The sequence below is a fragment of the Molothrus aeneus genome, unplaced genomic scaffold, assembly GCF_037042795.1.
Source record: "Molothrus aeneus isolate 106 unplaced genomic scaffold, BPBGC_Maene_1.0 scaffold_128, whole genome shotgun sequence".
In the NCBI taxonomy this organism is placed as follows: Eukaryota; Metazoa; Chordata; class Aves; order Passeriformes; family Icteridae; genus Molothrus; species Molothrus aeneus.
The window spans coordinates 151,798-168,726 of NW_027098791.1; the positions used below are offsets into that span (position 1 = coordinate 151,798).

Genomic DNA, 16,929 nt, shown 5'->3' on the forward strand with positions numbered 1-16,929 from the left:
CCCCCGGCTGTGGGTGGGGGGCTCAGGGACCCCTCCCCAAATTCCCCAAATTCCCCCCTGGCTGTGGGTGGGGGGCTCAGGGACCCCTCCCCAAATTCCCCAAATTCCCCCCTGGCTGTGGGTGGGGGGCTCAGGGACCCCTCCCCAAATTCCCCCCCGGTTGTGGCTGTGGGTGGGGGGCTCAGGGACCCCTCCCCAAATTCCCCCCTGGCTGTGGCTGGGAGGGATCAGGGACCCCTCCCCAAATTCCCCCCCGGCTGTGGGTGGGGGGGATCAGGGACCCCTCCCCAAATTCCCCCCCAGTTGTGGCTGGGGGGGATCAGGGACCCCTCCCCAAATTCCCCCCCGGTTGTGGCTGGGGGGGATCAGGGACCCCTCCCCAAATTCCCCAAATTCCCCCCTGGCTGTGGCTGATCAGGGACCCCTCCCCAAATTCCCCAAATTCCCCCCCGGCTGTGGGTGGGGGGCTCAGGGACCCCTCCCCAAATTCCCCCCCCCCCATTCTTACTCGGCTTTCTCGGTCTCGGCCGGGGGGGGCTCCTCCTCCTTCTGCCCCTCCCCCACCTGCTCCGCCATCTCCTGGGGGGGACAGGGGGGGTCGGAGGGGGGGGGGGGCGGGGGGAGCATCCCCCCCCCCCCGGGACCCCCCAAAGTCCCCCTGAGGTCGGGGACCCCCGGAATTTCCCCCCCACCAGGTCCCCCAACACCCCCCCAAGCTGGAATTGCCATAGGGACCCCCAAAATGCCCCCCAGGGACCCCCAAAACCCCCCCAGCAGGAACCGCCATAGAGACCCCTAAAATCCCCCACTAAAAACCCCCAAATCCCCACCCAGGGACCCCCAGAGCACCACAGGAACCCCCAAAATGCCCCCCAGGAACCCCTAAAGAGCCACAGGAACTCCCAAAATCCCCACAGGAACCCCAAAAATCCCTCCAGGGACCCCCAAAGCACCACAGGAGCCCCAAAAACGCCCCCAGGGACCCCCAAAGCACCACAGGAACCCCCAAAATCCCTACAGGAACCCCCAAAATCCCTCCCAGGGACCCCCAAAGCACCACAGGAACTCCCAAAATCCCCACAGGAACCCCAAAAATCCCTCCAGGGACCCCCAAAGCACCACAGGAGCCCCAAAAACGCCCCCAGGGACCCCCAAAGCACCACAGGAACCCCCAAAATCCCTCCCAGGGACCCCGAAAATGCCAGAGGAACCCCCAAAATCCCCCTCAGAGACCCCTGAAGCACCAAAGGAATCCCCAAAGTGCCCCAGGGACCCCCGAAGCACCAAAGGAGCCCCCAAAATCCCTCCCAGAGACCCCCAAAATCCCTCCCAGGGACCCCCAAAATCCCTCCCACCACCACAGGAACCCCCCCCAATCCCCTCTCTCCCGCCCTTTACCCCAATCTTCCTGCGCAGGATCGGGGTCCCCTCAGGCGTGGGGGGCTCAGCCCCGGGGGGCTCCCCGATATCCCCGAGCCCCCCGGGGGCATCGGGAGCCGCCAGCCTGAAGTGAGGGTCCTTGCGCGCCCCCGGCCCCGCCGGCACCGCCTTCATCTCCCGCCGCCGCCGCTGCTCCTCCTCCTCCTCCTCGTCCCCCTCCTCCTCCCGGTCCTGCTGGGCCGGTGCCGCCTCCAGCTGAGCCTCGGGGGGCGGCTCCGGGGGTCCCCCCTCATCGCCCGCGCCCCCTTCGGCTCCGCCCACGGCGTCCTGGGTGGGGTCGGGCATGGAGCCCAGCACCTCGATGACCCCCAGGCGCTGCGCCCCCTCCACCAGGCCCCCTCCAAAGAGGGAGCTCCAGGCCAGGCGCCCCACGGCCCCCAGCACCCCCAGGCCGCCCAGGACGCCGCCCATGGCCGCGCGCCCCACGCCCACGCCCGCCTCCCACGCCAGCTCCCGCCCCGACTTCTTGCGCAGCCTCCTGATCCTGCGGCGCCACGTCTGGGGGGACCCCAGGAGCCGCCGGAGCGCCCCCAGGCCCGGCAGCGCCGGCGCCGGAGCCTCGCCGGGCTCCTCTTCCTCCCTGTCCTCGTCCTCCTCCTCCTCCTCGTCGCGCGGCGCCTCCTCCTCGGAGATGCGCGAGGCGATCTGCATCTCGAAGATGGTGTCCTCGCAGAAGTTGACGAAGAGCTCCATCTTCTCGGCCTCGCCGCCCTCGTTGACCACGTCGAAGATGAACTGGCGCTTGGACTCCTTGACCTGCGGCATCTCCCACTGCGCCTTGTTGGCGCCGCTGATCTCGAAGTAGATGCGCTCGATGCGCCGCGCCGCCCCCATGATCTCGATGCGCCCCAGGAAGGGGCGGAAGTAGTCCAGGATGCTCTCGGCCTGCTCCAGGAAGGTCTTGAGGCGCTGGTCGTGGGGCACGTGCTCCGACAGGTTGGTCAGCAGCACGGCCACGTTGAAGCCGATGTCGCGCGCCGGCTCCTGGAAGCGCTGGGCGAAGCTCTCGACGTCGATCATCTCGTTCTCGTCGGCCTCGGAGCAGGAGAGCAGGAACTGGATCTCGTCGGGCTCGTACTGCTTCTGGCTGTCCATGGCCTTCTGGAAGTCCTTCTTGGAGATGAGGCCGCGCGGGTCGGTGACGAAGTGGCGGAAGGCGTCGGATGAGACGATGTCGCGCAGCTTCAGGAACATGTCGAAGAACTTGAGGATCATGGTGACGTTGCTGGAGGACTCCACCAGCATGTCCACCATCTGACGGGCGATGGTGCCGTTCACCACGTTCCCTGGGGGGACACGGAGCTGTCACAGCTCTGGGGGTGGCCCCCGGAGATGTGGGGACACCCTGGAGGGTGGGGGGACACCTGGGCGGTCAAGGGACAGCTTGGGTGGTCAGGGGACATCTTGGGTGGTCAAGGGACAGCTTGGGTGGTCAATGGACACCTGGGTGGTCAAGGGACAGCTTGGGTGGTCAATGGACATCTTGGGTGGTCAAGGGACAGCTTGAGTGGTCAATGGACAGCTTGGGTGGTCAAGGGACAGCTTGGGTGGTCAAGGAACACCTTGGGTGGTCAGGGGACACCCGGGTGGTCAAGGGACACCTGGGTGGTCAATGGACACCCTGGGGAACTTGGGGACACTGTGGATGGTCAATGGACACCTTGGGTGGTCAGAGGACACCCTGGGATCAAGGGACAACACTTTGGGTGGTCAAGGGACACCTGGGATAAAGGGACACCTTAGATGGTCAAGAGACATCTTGGGTGGCCAAGGGACATCTTGGGTGGTCAGGGGACACCTGGGTGGTCAGGGGACACCCTGAGGACCTTGGGGACAGCCCGGGTGGCACGAGGCTCCCCAGGTGACCGTCCCCAGGCACCTTCGAGCAGGGACAGCAGCATCACCACCATGTCCTTCTGCAGGTCCAGCAGCTCCTTCAGCAGCCCCAGCTGGGACGAGTCCTGCGCACCAGAGCTCCCAGTTACCTCCCAGTAACTCCCAGTACACCCCAGTTACCTCCCAGTAACTCCCAGTACACCCCAGTGCCCTCCCAGTGCCCTCCCAGTGCTCCCAGTGCCCACCTGGGCCAGCTTCTTCATCATGTGTGCGAAGACGTGCAGGAAGCCGACGACGGCGTCCCAGAGGCGGCTGTGGGCCAGGCTCTGCTGGTTCCCAGTACAGGGGCCCTGGGGGGACAGGGGGACACTGGGAGGGACCCCTGGGGGGACAGGGGGACACTGGGGGGACAGGGGGACACTGGGAGGGACCCCTGGGGGACACTGGGAGGGACCCCTGAGAGCCCCCAGGCCACAGCCATGGGGGATTTGGGGGACCCAGGTGGGTTTTGAGGGGTCTCAGGTGGGTTTGGGGGTGTCTCAGGTGGGTGTGGAGGATTCCAGATGGGTTTGGGGGTTCCAGGTGTGTTTGGGGGGTCCCAGGTGCATTTGGGGGGTTCCCAGGTGTGTCCAGGGGGGTCTCACCTGCCTGCACTCGCACTCACCTGGATGTACTCGGTGAGGCTGTTGAACACCTGCTTGGCCACGGCCATGGCCTTGGAGAAGTTCCTCTTGCCCTGCTCGTCGATGACGTCCTTGCCCGAGTAGTACCAGTAGAAATCACTGATGGACTCCTGGGGACATCGGGGACAGTGAGGGGACACTGGGGACAGTGAGGGGACACGGGGCTGGGGACAGTCACTGATGGACTCCTGGGGACACTGGGGACAGTGAGGGGACACTGGGGACAGTGAGGGGACACGGGGCTGGGGACAGTCACTGATGGACTCCTGGGGACATCGGGGACAGTGAGGGGACACTGGGGACAGTGAGGGGACACGGGGCTGGGGACAGTCACTGATGGACTCCTGGGGACACTGGGGACAGTGAGGGGACAGTGAGGGGACACGGGGACAGTCACTGATGGACTCCTGGGGACATCGGGGACAGTGAGGGGACATTGGGGACAGTGAGGGGACACGGGGCTGGGGACAGTCACTGATGGACTCCTGGGGACACCGGGGACAGTGAGGGGACACTGGGGACAGTCACTGATGGACTCCTGGGGACACGGGGACAGTGAGGGGACAGTGAGGGGACACTGGGCTGGGGACAGTCCCCGGTGGCTCTGAGGACACTGGGGACAGTGAGGGGACACTGGGGACAGTGAGGGGACACGGGGCTGGGGGCAGTCCCCGGTGGCTCCGGGGACACTGGGGACACGGGGACAGGTGTGTGTGTGTGTGTGTGTCACCTGCAGGCGCAGCAGGTAATCCACGGTGCAGATGATGATGTTGATGGTGGTCGTGTTCCCCGTCTGCGTCCGCAGGTAGTTCTGGAAGTCTGGGGGGACAGGGACACGCTGGGGTCACCTCGGTGTCACCTCAGCGTCACCCGGGTCCCCTCACGTCCCCAGGTGTCCCCACCGTTGTTGTGGCCCTCGCAGAGCAGCTGCAGCAGCCGGAACAGGTCCTGGGTGAATTCATCGTCCGACATCACCTTCTCCCCTGGGGGGACACGAGGGGGGACACGGGGACAGCGAGGTCACCTGGGGGCACGGGCGGCACGGGGACACACCCCGGTGGCACGGGGACACCAGAGAGTGGCACGGGGACACTCTGGCGTGACAGGGACACACCAGAGAGTGGCACGGGGACAATCTGAGGTGGCACGGGGACACCAGAGAGTGGCACGGGGACACTCTGGCGTGACAGGGACACACCAGAGAGTGGCACGGGGACAATCTGAGGTGGCACGGGGACACCAGAGAGTGGCACGGGGACAATCTGAGGTGGCACAGGGACACCATAGAGTGGCACAGGGACAATCTGAGGTGGCACAGGGACACCCCAAGATGGCACAGGGACACCAGAGAGTGGCACAGGGACAATCTGAGGTGGCACGGGGACACCAGAGAGTGGCACGGGGACACTCTGGCGTGACAGGGACACACCAGAGAGTGGCACGGGGACACCAGAGAGTGGCACAGGGACAGTCTGAAGTGGCACGGGGACACCAGAGAGTGGCACAGGGACACCCCGAGGTGGCACGGGGACACCAGAGAGTGGCACAGGGACATGCTGGGGTGGCACAGGGACAAGCAGGGTGGCACAGGGACAGCATAGGGGACATCGGGGTGGCACGGGGACATGCTGGGGTGGCACAGGGACAAGCAGGGTGGCACGGGGACATGCTGGGGTGGCACGGGGACAGGCAGGGTGACAGTGGGGACATTGGGATGGCAGGGGGTTAGCAGGGAGGGGACACGCAGGGGACAAGCAGGGACACGGGGACAGGGCCACCCTCCTCCTGCCCCCCCCCCCCAGCCCCATGGAGCCTTTAGGGACCCCTGGGGGACCCCAACCCTGTCCCCACTATGGCCCTGAGACCACCTGGAGACCCCAGCCCCAAATCCCCCAATAATCCCCTACAGACCCCAGCCCCAAATCCCCCAATAATGCCCTATAGCCCCCAGCCCCAAATCCACCACAGTCCCCTACAGCGCCCTTACAGCCCCCTAAACCCCATAATAGCCCCCCAGCCCTATAACCCATGCCACAGCCCCCCGTGACCCTATAAGCCCCCCTGGCCCTATAGCCCCCCTATTCCCACCCCATATTTACCATCCTCCCGGCTGATGGACCCCATAGCCCCCCTGGCCCTATAACCCACCCCATAGCCCCCCATAGCCCCCCTGGCCCTATAACCCACCCCATAGCCCCCCATAGCCCCCCCCGGCCCCATAGCCCCCCTGTCCCACCCCATATTTACCGTTCTCCCGGCTGATGGACCCCATAGCCCCCCTGGCCCTATAACCCACCCCATAGCCCCCCATAGCCCCCCCCTGGGCCTATAACCCACCCCATAGCCCCCCATAGCCCCCGTGGCTCTATAACCCACCCCATAGCCCCCCATAGCCCCCGTGGCCCTATAACCCACCCCATAGCCCCCCATAGCCCCCGTGGCCCTATAACCCACCCCATAGCCCCCCTGGCCCTATAGCCCCCCTGTCCCACCCCATATTTACCGTTCTCCCGGCTGATGACTGCCAGCGGAGCCGGGGGGAGAGAAGAGACAGTGAGCGGGGGGGGATTTGGGGTTTTGGGGGGCACCGGGGGGAATTCGGGGGTCCGGGGGGGAAATTGGGGGTCCGGGGAAAGATTTGGGGTGGGGGGAATTAGGAGAGTGAGGGGAATTTGGGATCCATGTGGGTGAGATTGGGGTGGGGGGAATTAGGAGGGGATTTAGGGGTCCAGGGGGGATTTAGGGGATCCAGAGGGGATTTAGGGGATCTAGGGGGGAAATTGGAGGATCCAGGACGGGAATTTGGGATCCAGAGGGGATTTAGGGGATCCGGGGTGAAATTTGGGATCCAAGGGGGGGAATTGGGGTGGGGGGAATTAGGGGTTGGGGGATTTAGGGGTACAGGGGGAATTTAGGGTTTGGGGAGACGACAAAGGGGGGAATTGAGGGTGGGAGGGGCATTAGATTTTGGGGGGTTTTAGGGGAGAAATTGGGGGGAATTGGGGGTGGGGGGGCATTGGGGTTTGGGGGAATTAGGGGAGGATTTTGGGGGGCATTTGGGGTGAAATTGGGGGGGGGAATTCGGGGTGGGGGGGCATTAGATTTTGGGGGATTTCAGGGAGAAATTGGGGGGCATTAGGGGTGGGAGGGCATTAGATTTTGGGGGGATTTAGGGGAAGAATTAAAGGGCATTAGAGGTTGGGGGGGCATTAGATTTTGGGGGGTTTTAGGGTAGAAATTAGGGGGAATTGGGGGTGGGGGGGGCATTAGATTTTGGGGGGAATTAGGGTAGGAAATGGGGGGCATTAGGTGGGGGGGGGCATTAGATTTTGGGGTGGTTTTAGGGGTGGAATTTGGGGTGGGGTTGCATTAAATTTTGGGGAGTTTCAGGGTAGGAATTGGGGGGCATTAGGCGTGGGGGGGGCATTGGGTTTTGGGGTGTTTCCGGGTCAGGGAGCCACATCTCAGCAGGCGTTGGGGGCACAGCAGCGTGGGGGTTTTGGGGTGCAGAATGGGGGGAGCCCCCCCCTCAATCCCACCCCTCTGGGGGTCCCTCTGGGGGGGTCCCTTTGGGGGGTCCTGGCCCCCCACTCACTGGTGCCCTCCTCGGTGACCATGCCCAGCCCCTCGGCCTTGTTCTGCCGCTCGAAGGCGTTCAGGTCCAGGACACTGCAGGATCAGGGGCACCCCAAAAACCGGGGGTCAGGGGGACCCCAAAACCAGCACAGCCCTGCCCGGGGACGCTGCTGATCTGGGGGACCCCAAAACCAGCACAGCCCTGCCTGGGGGGGTCCTGCTGCTCTAGGGGGCCCCCAATAGCCCGGGGGGGGATCCCAATATCCCGGGGAGGACCCCAATTCCCACGAGGGGTCCCTAATTCCCATGGGGTGACCCCAATTCCCATTGGGGTGACCCCAATTCTCCCGGGGGTCCCCCAGCCACCCCAGCTGCCCGCACCTGCAGGTTTGCATCAGCGCCTGCACGCTCTGGAAGAAGCCGACCTCGCGCTTGGACTTGAGGTACTCCAGCATCTTCTGTGGGGACACCGGGGACAGCGGGGGACACGTGAGGGACACTGGGGACACACAGGGACACTGGGGACACACAGGGACATTGGGGACACACAGGGACACACAGGGACACCGGGGACAGGTGAGGGACATTGGGGACACACAGGGACATTGGGGACAGGTGAGGGACACTGGGGACACAGCGGGACATTGGGGACACTGAGGGACACACAGGGACACACAGGGACACACAGGGACACTGGGGACACCAGGGGACACGTGAGGGACACTGGGGACACACAGGGACACTGGGGACAGGTGAGGGACACTGGGGACACAGCGGGACATTGGGGACACTGAGGGACACACAGGGACACACAGGGACACTGGGGACACCAGGGGACACGTGAGGGACACTGGGGACACACAGGGACACTGGGGACAGGTGAGGGACAGGAGGGGACACAGTGGGACATTGGGGACACACAGCGACACACAGGGACACTGGGGACACCAGGGGACACGTGAGGGACATTGGGGACACACAGGGACACCGGGGACACCAGGGGACACGTGAGGGACACTGGGGACACTGAGGGACACACAGGGACACACAGGGACACTGGGGACAGCAGGGGACACGTGAGGGACACTGGGGACATCGGGGACAGGTGAGGGACAGGAGGGGACACAGCGGGACACTGGGGACACTGAGGGACACACAGGGACACCGGGGACAGCAGGGGACAGGTGAGGACAGGTGGGGACACAGGAGGGGACACTGGGGGGACACAGGGGTAACACACAGGGACACAGGGGACAGGTGTGAACATGGGGGGACACAGGGGACATTGGGGATAGGTTGGACAGGTAAGGACACTGGGGACAGGTGGGGACACAGGGGACACAGGTGACACAGGGAACAGGTGAGGACGCACAGCTGACACAGGTGGGACACAGAGGACACAGAGGACACAGGTGACACAGGGGACAGGTGAGGACGCACAGCTGACACAGGTGGGACACAGGGGACACAGGTGACACAGGGGACAGGTGGGGACGCACAGCTGACACAGGTGGGACACAGGGGACACAGGTGACACAGGGGACAGGTGGGGACGCACAGCTGACACAGGTGGGACCCAGGAGGGGCCCCTGGGGACAGGTGGGGACAGGGCCGTGACCGACCTGCTGCACGTCGGCGTTGCCCCCGTTGAGGATGGAGATGCCCAGCTTGAGGGTGGAGGAGACCATGGCCCCCCGCTCACCTGGGGACAGCAAAGGTCACTCGGGGGTCACTCGGGGGTCACTCGGGGGTCACTCGGGGTCACTCGGGGGTCACTCGGGGTCACTCACCCTTGCAGGCGCTGATCATCTGCAGCACCATCTCGGCCGCGCCCCGCGTGTGCAGCCGGGCCTGCTGCGACAGCAGCTTCTGCTTCTCCATCTCCTTCTCCTGGGGACATCGGGGACATTGGGGACGTCACAGGGGGTCAGGGAGGGTCACAGGGGTCGGGGGGATCACAGGGGTCAGGAGGGGTCACAGGGATTTGGGGGGTCATGGGGGTCACAGGGGACATTGGGGGTCACAGCAGCTTCTGCTTCTCCATCTCCTTCTCCTGGGGACATCGGGGACATTGGGGGGCTCAGGAGGGGTCGGGGGGGTCACGGGGGTCAGGGGTTTTTGGGGTCCCCCCTCCCCACCTCAAATGAATCCTCGGCTTCTTCCTCTTCCTTCTCCTCTTCCTCCTTCTCTTCCTCTTCCCCCTCCTCGATGTGGCAGCTCTGGGGGAATTGGGGAGGGGGGGGGTCCTCAAATTAGGAATGCCCCCCCAAAAGCAACCTGGGAACCCCACAAAATCCGCCCCTATCTCTGAACCCCCCCCAAAAACCCCTGGGAACTCCCCAAAATCCTTGGGAACCCCCCAAAAACCCCTGCGACCCCCCCCCCCCAAAATTCCTGGGGACCACCAAAACTCCTTCCCATCCCATCCCCCTCCCCCAAAATCCCTCTGGGACCCCCCCCCAAATTTTGGAGACCCCAAACTCCCTCAGCCCCCTGGGGACCGCCCAAACTTTGGGGATCCCCCCTCTCAATCTTTGGGGACCCCTCCATATCCAGTTACCCCCAAAATCCCTGGGGACCCCACCCCAATCCCGGCCCCTTCACCCCCAAAATTGACACAGGGGACCCCCAACCCCTCAGCCCTTGGGGTGCCCCCCCCGATTTTGGGGTGCCCCCGGTTTTGGAGTCCCCCCGTTTTTGGGGCACCCCGGTTTTGGGGTGCCCCCGTTTTTGGGGTGCCCCAATTTTGGGGTGCCGCCGTTTTTGGGGTGCTCACCTTGGCCATGATCCCGGCGTAGGCCATGTACAGGTGATCCTGCTCCAGGTGGCTGCGGGGAGGGGGACACGGGTTGGGGACAAGGGGGGGACACCCCAAAAAGGGACCCAGGTGACCCCAAGGGGGGCTTTGAGCTCCCCACACCCAAACTGGGATTTGGGGTGCCCAGGGTGGGATTTGGGGTGGGGATTTGGGGTCTCCTCTGTGGGGTTTTGGGGTGCCCAGGGTGGGATTTTGGGGTGCCCATGGTGGGATTTAGGGTGGGGATTTGGGGTCTTCTTCTGTGGGGTTTTGGGGTGCCCATGGTGGGATTTGGGGTCCCCCCGGGATTTGGGATTTCTGGATCCCAGCTCCAGTGTGACTTAGGGTCTCCTCAGGGATTTGGGATCCCTGCAGGATTTGGGGTCCCCTCAGGGATTTGGGGTCCCCTCAGGGATTTCGGGTCTCCTCAGGGATTTGGGATCCCTGCAGGGATTTGGGGTTTCTGGACCCCAGCCCCAGTGTGATTTGGGGTCCCCTCAGGGATTTGGGGTCCCTGCAGGATTTGGGGTCCCCCCAGGATTTGGTTTCTCCTCAGGGATTTGGGATCCCTGCAGGATTTGGGGTCCCCCCAGAATTTGGTTTCTCCTCAGGGATTTGGGATCCCTGCAGGGATTTGGGGTTTCTGGACCCCAGCCCCAGTGTGATTTGGGGTCCCCTCAGGGATTTGGGGTCCCCTCAGGGTTCTGGGGTCCCCCTGGGGATTTGGGGTCACCTCTGCTCGGTCAGGGCGGTGCGGCTGAAGTGCAGGATCAGCTGGTGCAGCGGGTCCGGCCGCGCCTCCGCCTCTTCCTCCTCCTCCTCCTCCTCCCGCCCCGACTTCTGTCCCCACAAACCCCAAACCCCGCGTCAGGGGGGCCTCAGGGTGTCCCCAAACTCCCTGGGAATGTCCCCAACCCCACTGGGATGTCCCTAAAACCCATGGGAGTGTCCTCAAACCCCCCGAGGGTGTCCCCAAACCCCAGGGATGTCCCCAAACTCCCTGAGGATGTCCCCAAACCCCAGGGATGTCCCCAAACCCCACATTAGGGGGGGTCTCAGGGTGTCCCCAAACACCCTGGAGTGTCCCCAAACCCCAATGGGAGTCCCCAAACCCCCTGTGGATGTGCCTAAACCCCGACAGGTGTCCCCAACCCCAATGGATGTCCCCAAACTCCCTGGAGGTGTCCCCAACCACCCTGGGGATGTCCCCAAACCCCAGGTCAGGGGGGTCTCAGGGTGTCCCCAAAGCCCCCTGGGGAATGTCCCCAACCCCAGGGATGTCCCCAAACCCCTCCGGGGATGTCCCCAAACCCCCCCGGGGATGTCCCCAGACCCCTGGGGTGTCCCCAGACCCCTGGGGTGTCCCCTGTCACCGAGAGGTCGTCGATCATTCGGTCCTCGAAGGGCGGCTGCTCCCGGGCCAGCCACGAGAGCCGGTAGGACTCGAGGAACATGTTACAGGCCCGGTGCCTGGGGACACGGCTGTCACCACCTGTGTGCCAGCCTGGGGGCCCACCCATCCCCACCTGGAGGGTGCCAGGTGTCACCCAGGGCTCCCCGTTGGCACCCAGGTGTCACCCCGTGGGTCCCAGGTGGCACCTGGAGGGTCCCAGGTGCCACGCAGAGGGTGCCAGGTGGCACCTGGAGGGTGTCAGGTGCCACCCAGGGACTGTCAGGTGTCACCCAGCAGGTGCTGGTGTCACCCAAGGAGTGCCAGGTGTCACCTGGAGGGTGCCAGATGCCACCCAGGGCTCCCAGGTGTCACACAAGGGGTGCCAGGTGTCACACAGGGAGTGTCCCCAGTGCCCCCTCCAAGTCCCCCAGTGCCCCCAGTGCCCTCCCAGTGCCTCCCAGTGCCTCCCAGTGCCTCCCAGTGCCCACCCAGTGCCTCCCAGTGCCTCCCAGTGCCCACCCAGTGCCCTCCCAGTGCCTCCCAGTGCCCACCCAGTGCCCCCCGTGCCCCCAGTGCCCCCCCAGTGCCCACCTGGGCAGGTTGTACAGGGGGGTCATGCGGAAGCAGGCGACGACGGCGCGGCGGCGCTGCTTGGACAGGAGCTTGTGCCACACGGCCTTCTTGGACTTGTAGGGGTGCTCTGTCTGCAGGGGGGGCACCTGGGGTCACCTGAGGTTCCCCAACCCCCCTGGGCACCCCCAAATCGCCCCCAAGCCCCCTGACCTGCTCCAGGTGGTAAAGCACGGCCGACACCTCCTGCACCCTGCGCACGACCTGCTCGGGGCTGTCGGGGTCCTCGTCCCGCCCGGCCTGGCGCACCAGGGCCATCTGCCAGCGAGCTGAGCCCGTGTTCTCCACCTGGGGACATTGGGGACAGCATTGGGGACAGCAGCACCAGGGCCACCTGCCAGCGAGCTGAGCCCGTGTTCTCCACCTGGGGACATTGGGGACAGCATTGGGGACATCAGCACCAGGGCCACCTGCCAGCGAGCTGAGCCCGTGTTCTCCACCTGGGGACATTGGGGACATTGGGGACAGCAGCACCAGGGCCACCTGCCAGCGAGCTGAGCCCGTGTTCTCCACCTGGGGACATTGGGGACAGCATTGGGGACAGCAGCACCAGGGCCATCTGCCAGCGAGCTGAGCCCGTGTTCTCCACCTGGGGACATTGGGGACAGCATTGGGGACAGCAGCACCAGGGCCACCTGCCAGCGAGCTGAGCCCGTGTTCTCCACCTGGGGACATTGGGGACAGCATTGGGGACAGCAGCACCAGGGCCACCTGCCAGCGAGCTGACCCCTTGTTCTCCACCTGGGGACATTGGGGACATCACTGGGGAAATGGGGGGCACAAGGGGCTCCTGGGGATACAGTGACACAGGGGACACAGTGACACAGGTGACACGGGGCCGTGCCAGCTCACCTTGTCCTGCAGGTGCAGGTTGTTGTGCAGGAACTCCCGAACCTCCTCGTCCGTGTCTTTCTGCAGGGGAGGACACAGGGGACACCTCAGCAAGGGTCCCCAAACCCTTGGAGGTGTCCCCAAACCCTTGGAGGTGTCTCCAAACCCTTGGAGGTGTCCCCAAACCCTTGGGAGTGTCCCCAAACCCTGGGCTTGTCCTTAAGGTGTCCCTGGTCACCCACCAGGGCACAGAGGCCACCTTTGGCCAGCGTGGGTCGTGTCCCCAACCCCAGGGCTTTGTCTGGGTTTGTCCCTAAACCCAGGCGACACCTGTGGGTCCCAGGTGTCCCCAGGTGTCCTTGGGCACCCACCAGGGCGCAGAGGCCAACCCAGGGCTCTGTCCCTAAACCCAGGGGACATTTGCGGGTTCCAGGGGGGTTTCTGGGGGGTCCCAGGTGTGCCCAGGTGTGCCCAGGTGTGCCCAGGTGTCCCGGGCACCCACCAGGGCGTAGCGGCCCTTGGCCAGCGTGATCAGCTCCTGGTCAGCAGGTGAGCACATGTTGAGGCCGATGGGCAGCATCTTCTTGAGCGTGGCCACGATGAGCGAGGTGTGCACCGAGTACCTGTCCCCGCGGCGCCGCTTCTTGGAGCGCTCCTGCTCCGAGCCACCACCCTGCAGGGACAGGGGCAGCGTGGGGACAGGGACAGGGACAGGGACACCATAACCACGGTGTCAGCTCCTGCTCCGAGCCACCACCCTGGCGTGGGGACAGGGACAGTGTGGGGACAGGGACAGGGACAGGGACAGGGACACCATAACCACGGTGTCAGCTCCTGCTCCGAGCCACCACCCTGGCACGGGGACAGGGTGGGGACAGGGATGGGGACATGGGGTCAGCAGGGACCCCATAACCACAGGGACAGGAGTAACCCCGTAAGGACATAGGGGCCCCAGCCAATGTCACCCCACAGAGGGGTCCTGGGGGGTCCCAGCTGTGGTGACCCCACAGAACAGGACCCTGCAGGAGTTTTGGGGGGTCCCAAGCGTGGTGACCCCACCGAGGGGTCCTGGGGGACCCCTGTGGGACCCCTGTCCCCCCCCCAGCCCCTCCCCGCTAACCTGTCCATCTCCAGACTGGGAGCAGCACCCGCAGCCGAGGGGGAGAGAAGAGAGAGAGTTAGGGACAGTGGGACACCGTTAGGGACATGGGGACAGCGTTAGGGACATGGGGACAGCGCTGGGGACACCGTTAGGGACAGTGGGACACCGTTAGGGACATGGGGACAGCATTGGGGACATGGGGACAGTGTTGGGGACACCGTTAGGGACACTGGGACACTGTTAGGGACATGGGGACAGCGTTGGGGACACCGTTAGGGACAGTGGGACACCGTTAGGGACATGGGGACAGCGTTGGGGACACCATTAGGGACATGGGGACACCGTTAGGGACATGGGGACAGTGTTGGGGACACCGTTAGGGACAGTGGGACACCGTTAGGGACATGGGGACAGCGTTGGGGACACCGTTAGGGACAGTGGGACACCGTTAGGGACATGGGGACAGCGTTGGGGACACCGTTAGGGACATGGGGACACCGTTAGGGACATGGGGACAGCGTTGGGGACACCGTTAGGGACAGTGGGACACTGTTAGGGACATGGGGACAGCGTTGGGGACACTGGGACATCATTAGGGACATGGGGACAGCGCTGGGGACATGGGGACAGCGCTGGGGACACTGTTAGGGACATGGGGACACCGTTAGGGACATGGGGACAGCGTTGGGGACACTGGGACATCGTTAGGGACATGGGGACAGGGATTTTGCGGTGAATTAGGAGTCTCAGGTGGGTTTGGGGTGAATTCAGGGTTTGAGGTGGGGATTTTGGGGTGAATTATGGGTTCCAAGATGGTATTTGGGGTGAATTAGGGGTTCCAGGTGGGATTTTGGGGTGAATTAGGGCTCCAAGGCAGGATTTGGGGTGAATTATGGGTTCCAAAATGGTTTTTTGGGTGAATTAGGGGTTCCAGGTGGGATTTTGGGGTGAACTATGGGTTCCAGGTGGGGTTTTGGGGTGAATTAGGGCTCCCAGGTGTGTTTGGGATGGTTCCAGGGCTCTGGGGGGCGTTGGGGGGGATGGAGCCCAGGGCGGGGCAGGTGGGCAGGGGGTCCTGGCGGGGGCAGGGGGTCCTGGCGGGGGCAGGGGCAGTTTGGGGTCCCCCCAGCCCCACCTTGGCCATCTTGCTCTTGCTGTCGGCCGTCAGGAAGGACATGTTGTTGATCTCGTTCTGCACCACAAAGTTCTGCTCCTCACGCTTGAAGTTCTGGGGTGGGGGGACACAGAGACCAGGGGGGGTCAGGGACCCCCAGAAGGCCACCCGGGACCCCTCGGTGCCCCCCTCGGACCCCCACTCACGTGAGACTTGGACCAGTAGATGAAGACCTCGCCCACCATGCGGAACAGCTCCTCCGCGTCCTCGTTGGGCTCCGTCAGCCACTTGGCCCTGAGGGGACACCAGGGGTCACAGGGACGTCACCGGGGGGTCACCACCGGGGGGACACCATCAGTGGGTCACCACTGTTGGTCAGCAGGGTCACCACCCCCGTGGCCACCACCGTTGGGTCCCCATGGCCACCATTAATGAGTCCCCGTGGCCACTGGGGTTGGGTTCCCAAGGCCACCATGGTTGGGGTCACCACAGCTGTGTCCCCAAGGCCACCATGGTTGGGTCACCACAGCTGTGTCCCCAAGGCCACCACGGTTGGGTCACCACAGTCATGTCCCCGAGGCCACCACAGTTGGCCGACCCTGGCCAAGTCCCCAGCCCCCCTGGCACCGTCCCCAGCCCCCATGGCCATGTCCCCATCCCTATGGCAGTGTCCCCAGACCCCCCAGCACTGTCCCCAGCCCCCTGTGACCCCAGCCCCAGCCCCCTGGCAGTATCCCCAGCCCCCTGGCCATGTCCCCAGCCCCCTGTGACCCCATCCCCATCCCTATGGCAGTGTCCCCAGCCCCCTATGACCCCATCCTCAGCCCCCTGGCAGTGTCCCCATCCCTATGGCAGTATCCCCAGCCCCATGGCCATGTCCCCAGCCCCATGGCAGTGTCCCCAGCCCCCTATGACCCCATCCTCAGCCCCCTGGCAGTGTCCCCATCCCTATGGCAGTGTCCCCAGCCCCATGGCCATGTCCCCAGCCCCCTGTGACCCCGTCCCCAGCCCGTGCTCACCGGCTGTTGTCCACGTAGCGGATGAGCAGCGGGTAGAGCGCGTAGAGGTCTCGGCAGAGCACTGAGAACTCGTCCCGGATCAGCAGCTCGGCGTCCTCGCCCTCGGCCTTGCCCTCGAGCCGCAGCTGCTCCTCCTCGGCCACCACCTTCCCCGCGCGCTTCCGCAGCCGCCCCAGCGTGGGGATGAAATGGGAGCGCAGCAGCTCCGGCCGCGCCTTGCTCACGATGGGCTGGGCGAAAACTGGGGGCAAACGCGGCCGCCGTGAGCCCCAGGGCCACCAGAACATCCCTGGGACCACCCTGGGACCACCAAAACACCCCTGGGACCACCCTGGGACCACCAAAATACACCTGGGACCAGCAAAACGCCCCCAGGCCAGCTCCGGCCGCGCCTTGCTCACAATGGGCTGGGCGAAAACTGGGGGTAAACGTGGCCACTGTGAGCCCCAGGGCCACCAGAACACACCTGGGACCACCCTGGGACCACCAAAATACACCTGGGATGACC

The 16,929-nt window shown here is 64.7% G+C and overlaps 1 protein-coding gene across 1 annotated transcript in view; it reads right to left on the reverse strand.

The window, feature by feature from the left end:
- RYR1 (ryanodine receptor 1) overlaps window positions 1-16,929 on the reverse strand; it is a 75,513-nt gene that overhangs the window by 9,357 nt on the left and 49,227 nt on the right. Inside the window, 27 exon segments of the mRNA XM_066569942.1 lie at window positions 509-546; window positions 1,061-1,065; window positions 1,368-1,495; window positions 1,497-1,629; window positions 1,698-2,726; window positions 3,320-3,401; window positions 3,522-3,626; window positions 3,941-4,069; window positions 4,690-4,778; window positions 4,862-4,942; window positions 6,463-6,480; window positions 7,555-7,628; window positions 7,917-7,993; window positions 9,158-9,237; window positions 9,326-9,425; window positions 9,674-9,754; window positions 10,312-10,363; window positions 11,066-11,172; window positions 11,706-11,802; window positions 12,317-12,429; window positions 12,509-12,643; window positions 13,208-13,267; window positions 13,689-13,859; window positions 14,307-14,321; window positions 15,424-15,516; window positions 15,609-15,696; window positions 16,422-16,662. Of these exon segments, the coding sequence (XP_066426039.1) occupies window positions 509-546; window positions 1,061-1,065; window positions 1,368-1,495; window positions 1,497-1,629; window positions 1,698-2,726; window positions 3,320-3,401; window positions 3,522-3,626; window positions 3,941-4,069; window positions 4,690-4,778; window positions 4,862-4,942; window positions 6,463-6,480; window positions 7,555-7,628; window positions 7,917-7,993; window positions 9,158-9,237; window positions 9,326-9,425; window positions 9,674-9,754; window positions 10,312-10,363; window positions 11,066-11,172; window positions 11,706-11,802; window positions 12,317-12,429; window positions 12,509-12,643; window positions 13,208-13,267; window positions 13,689-13,859; window positions 14,307-14,321; window positions 15,424-15,516; window positions 15,609-15,696; window positions 16,422-16,662 (3,421 nt within the window).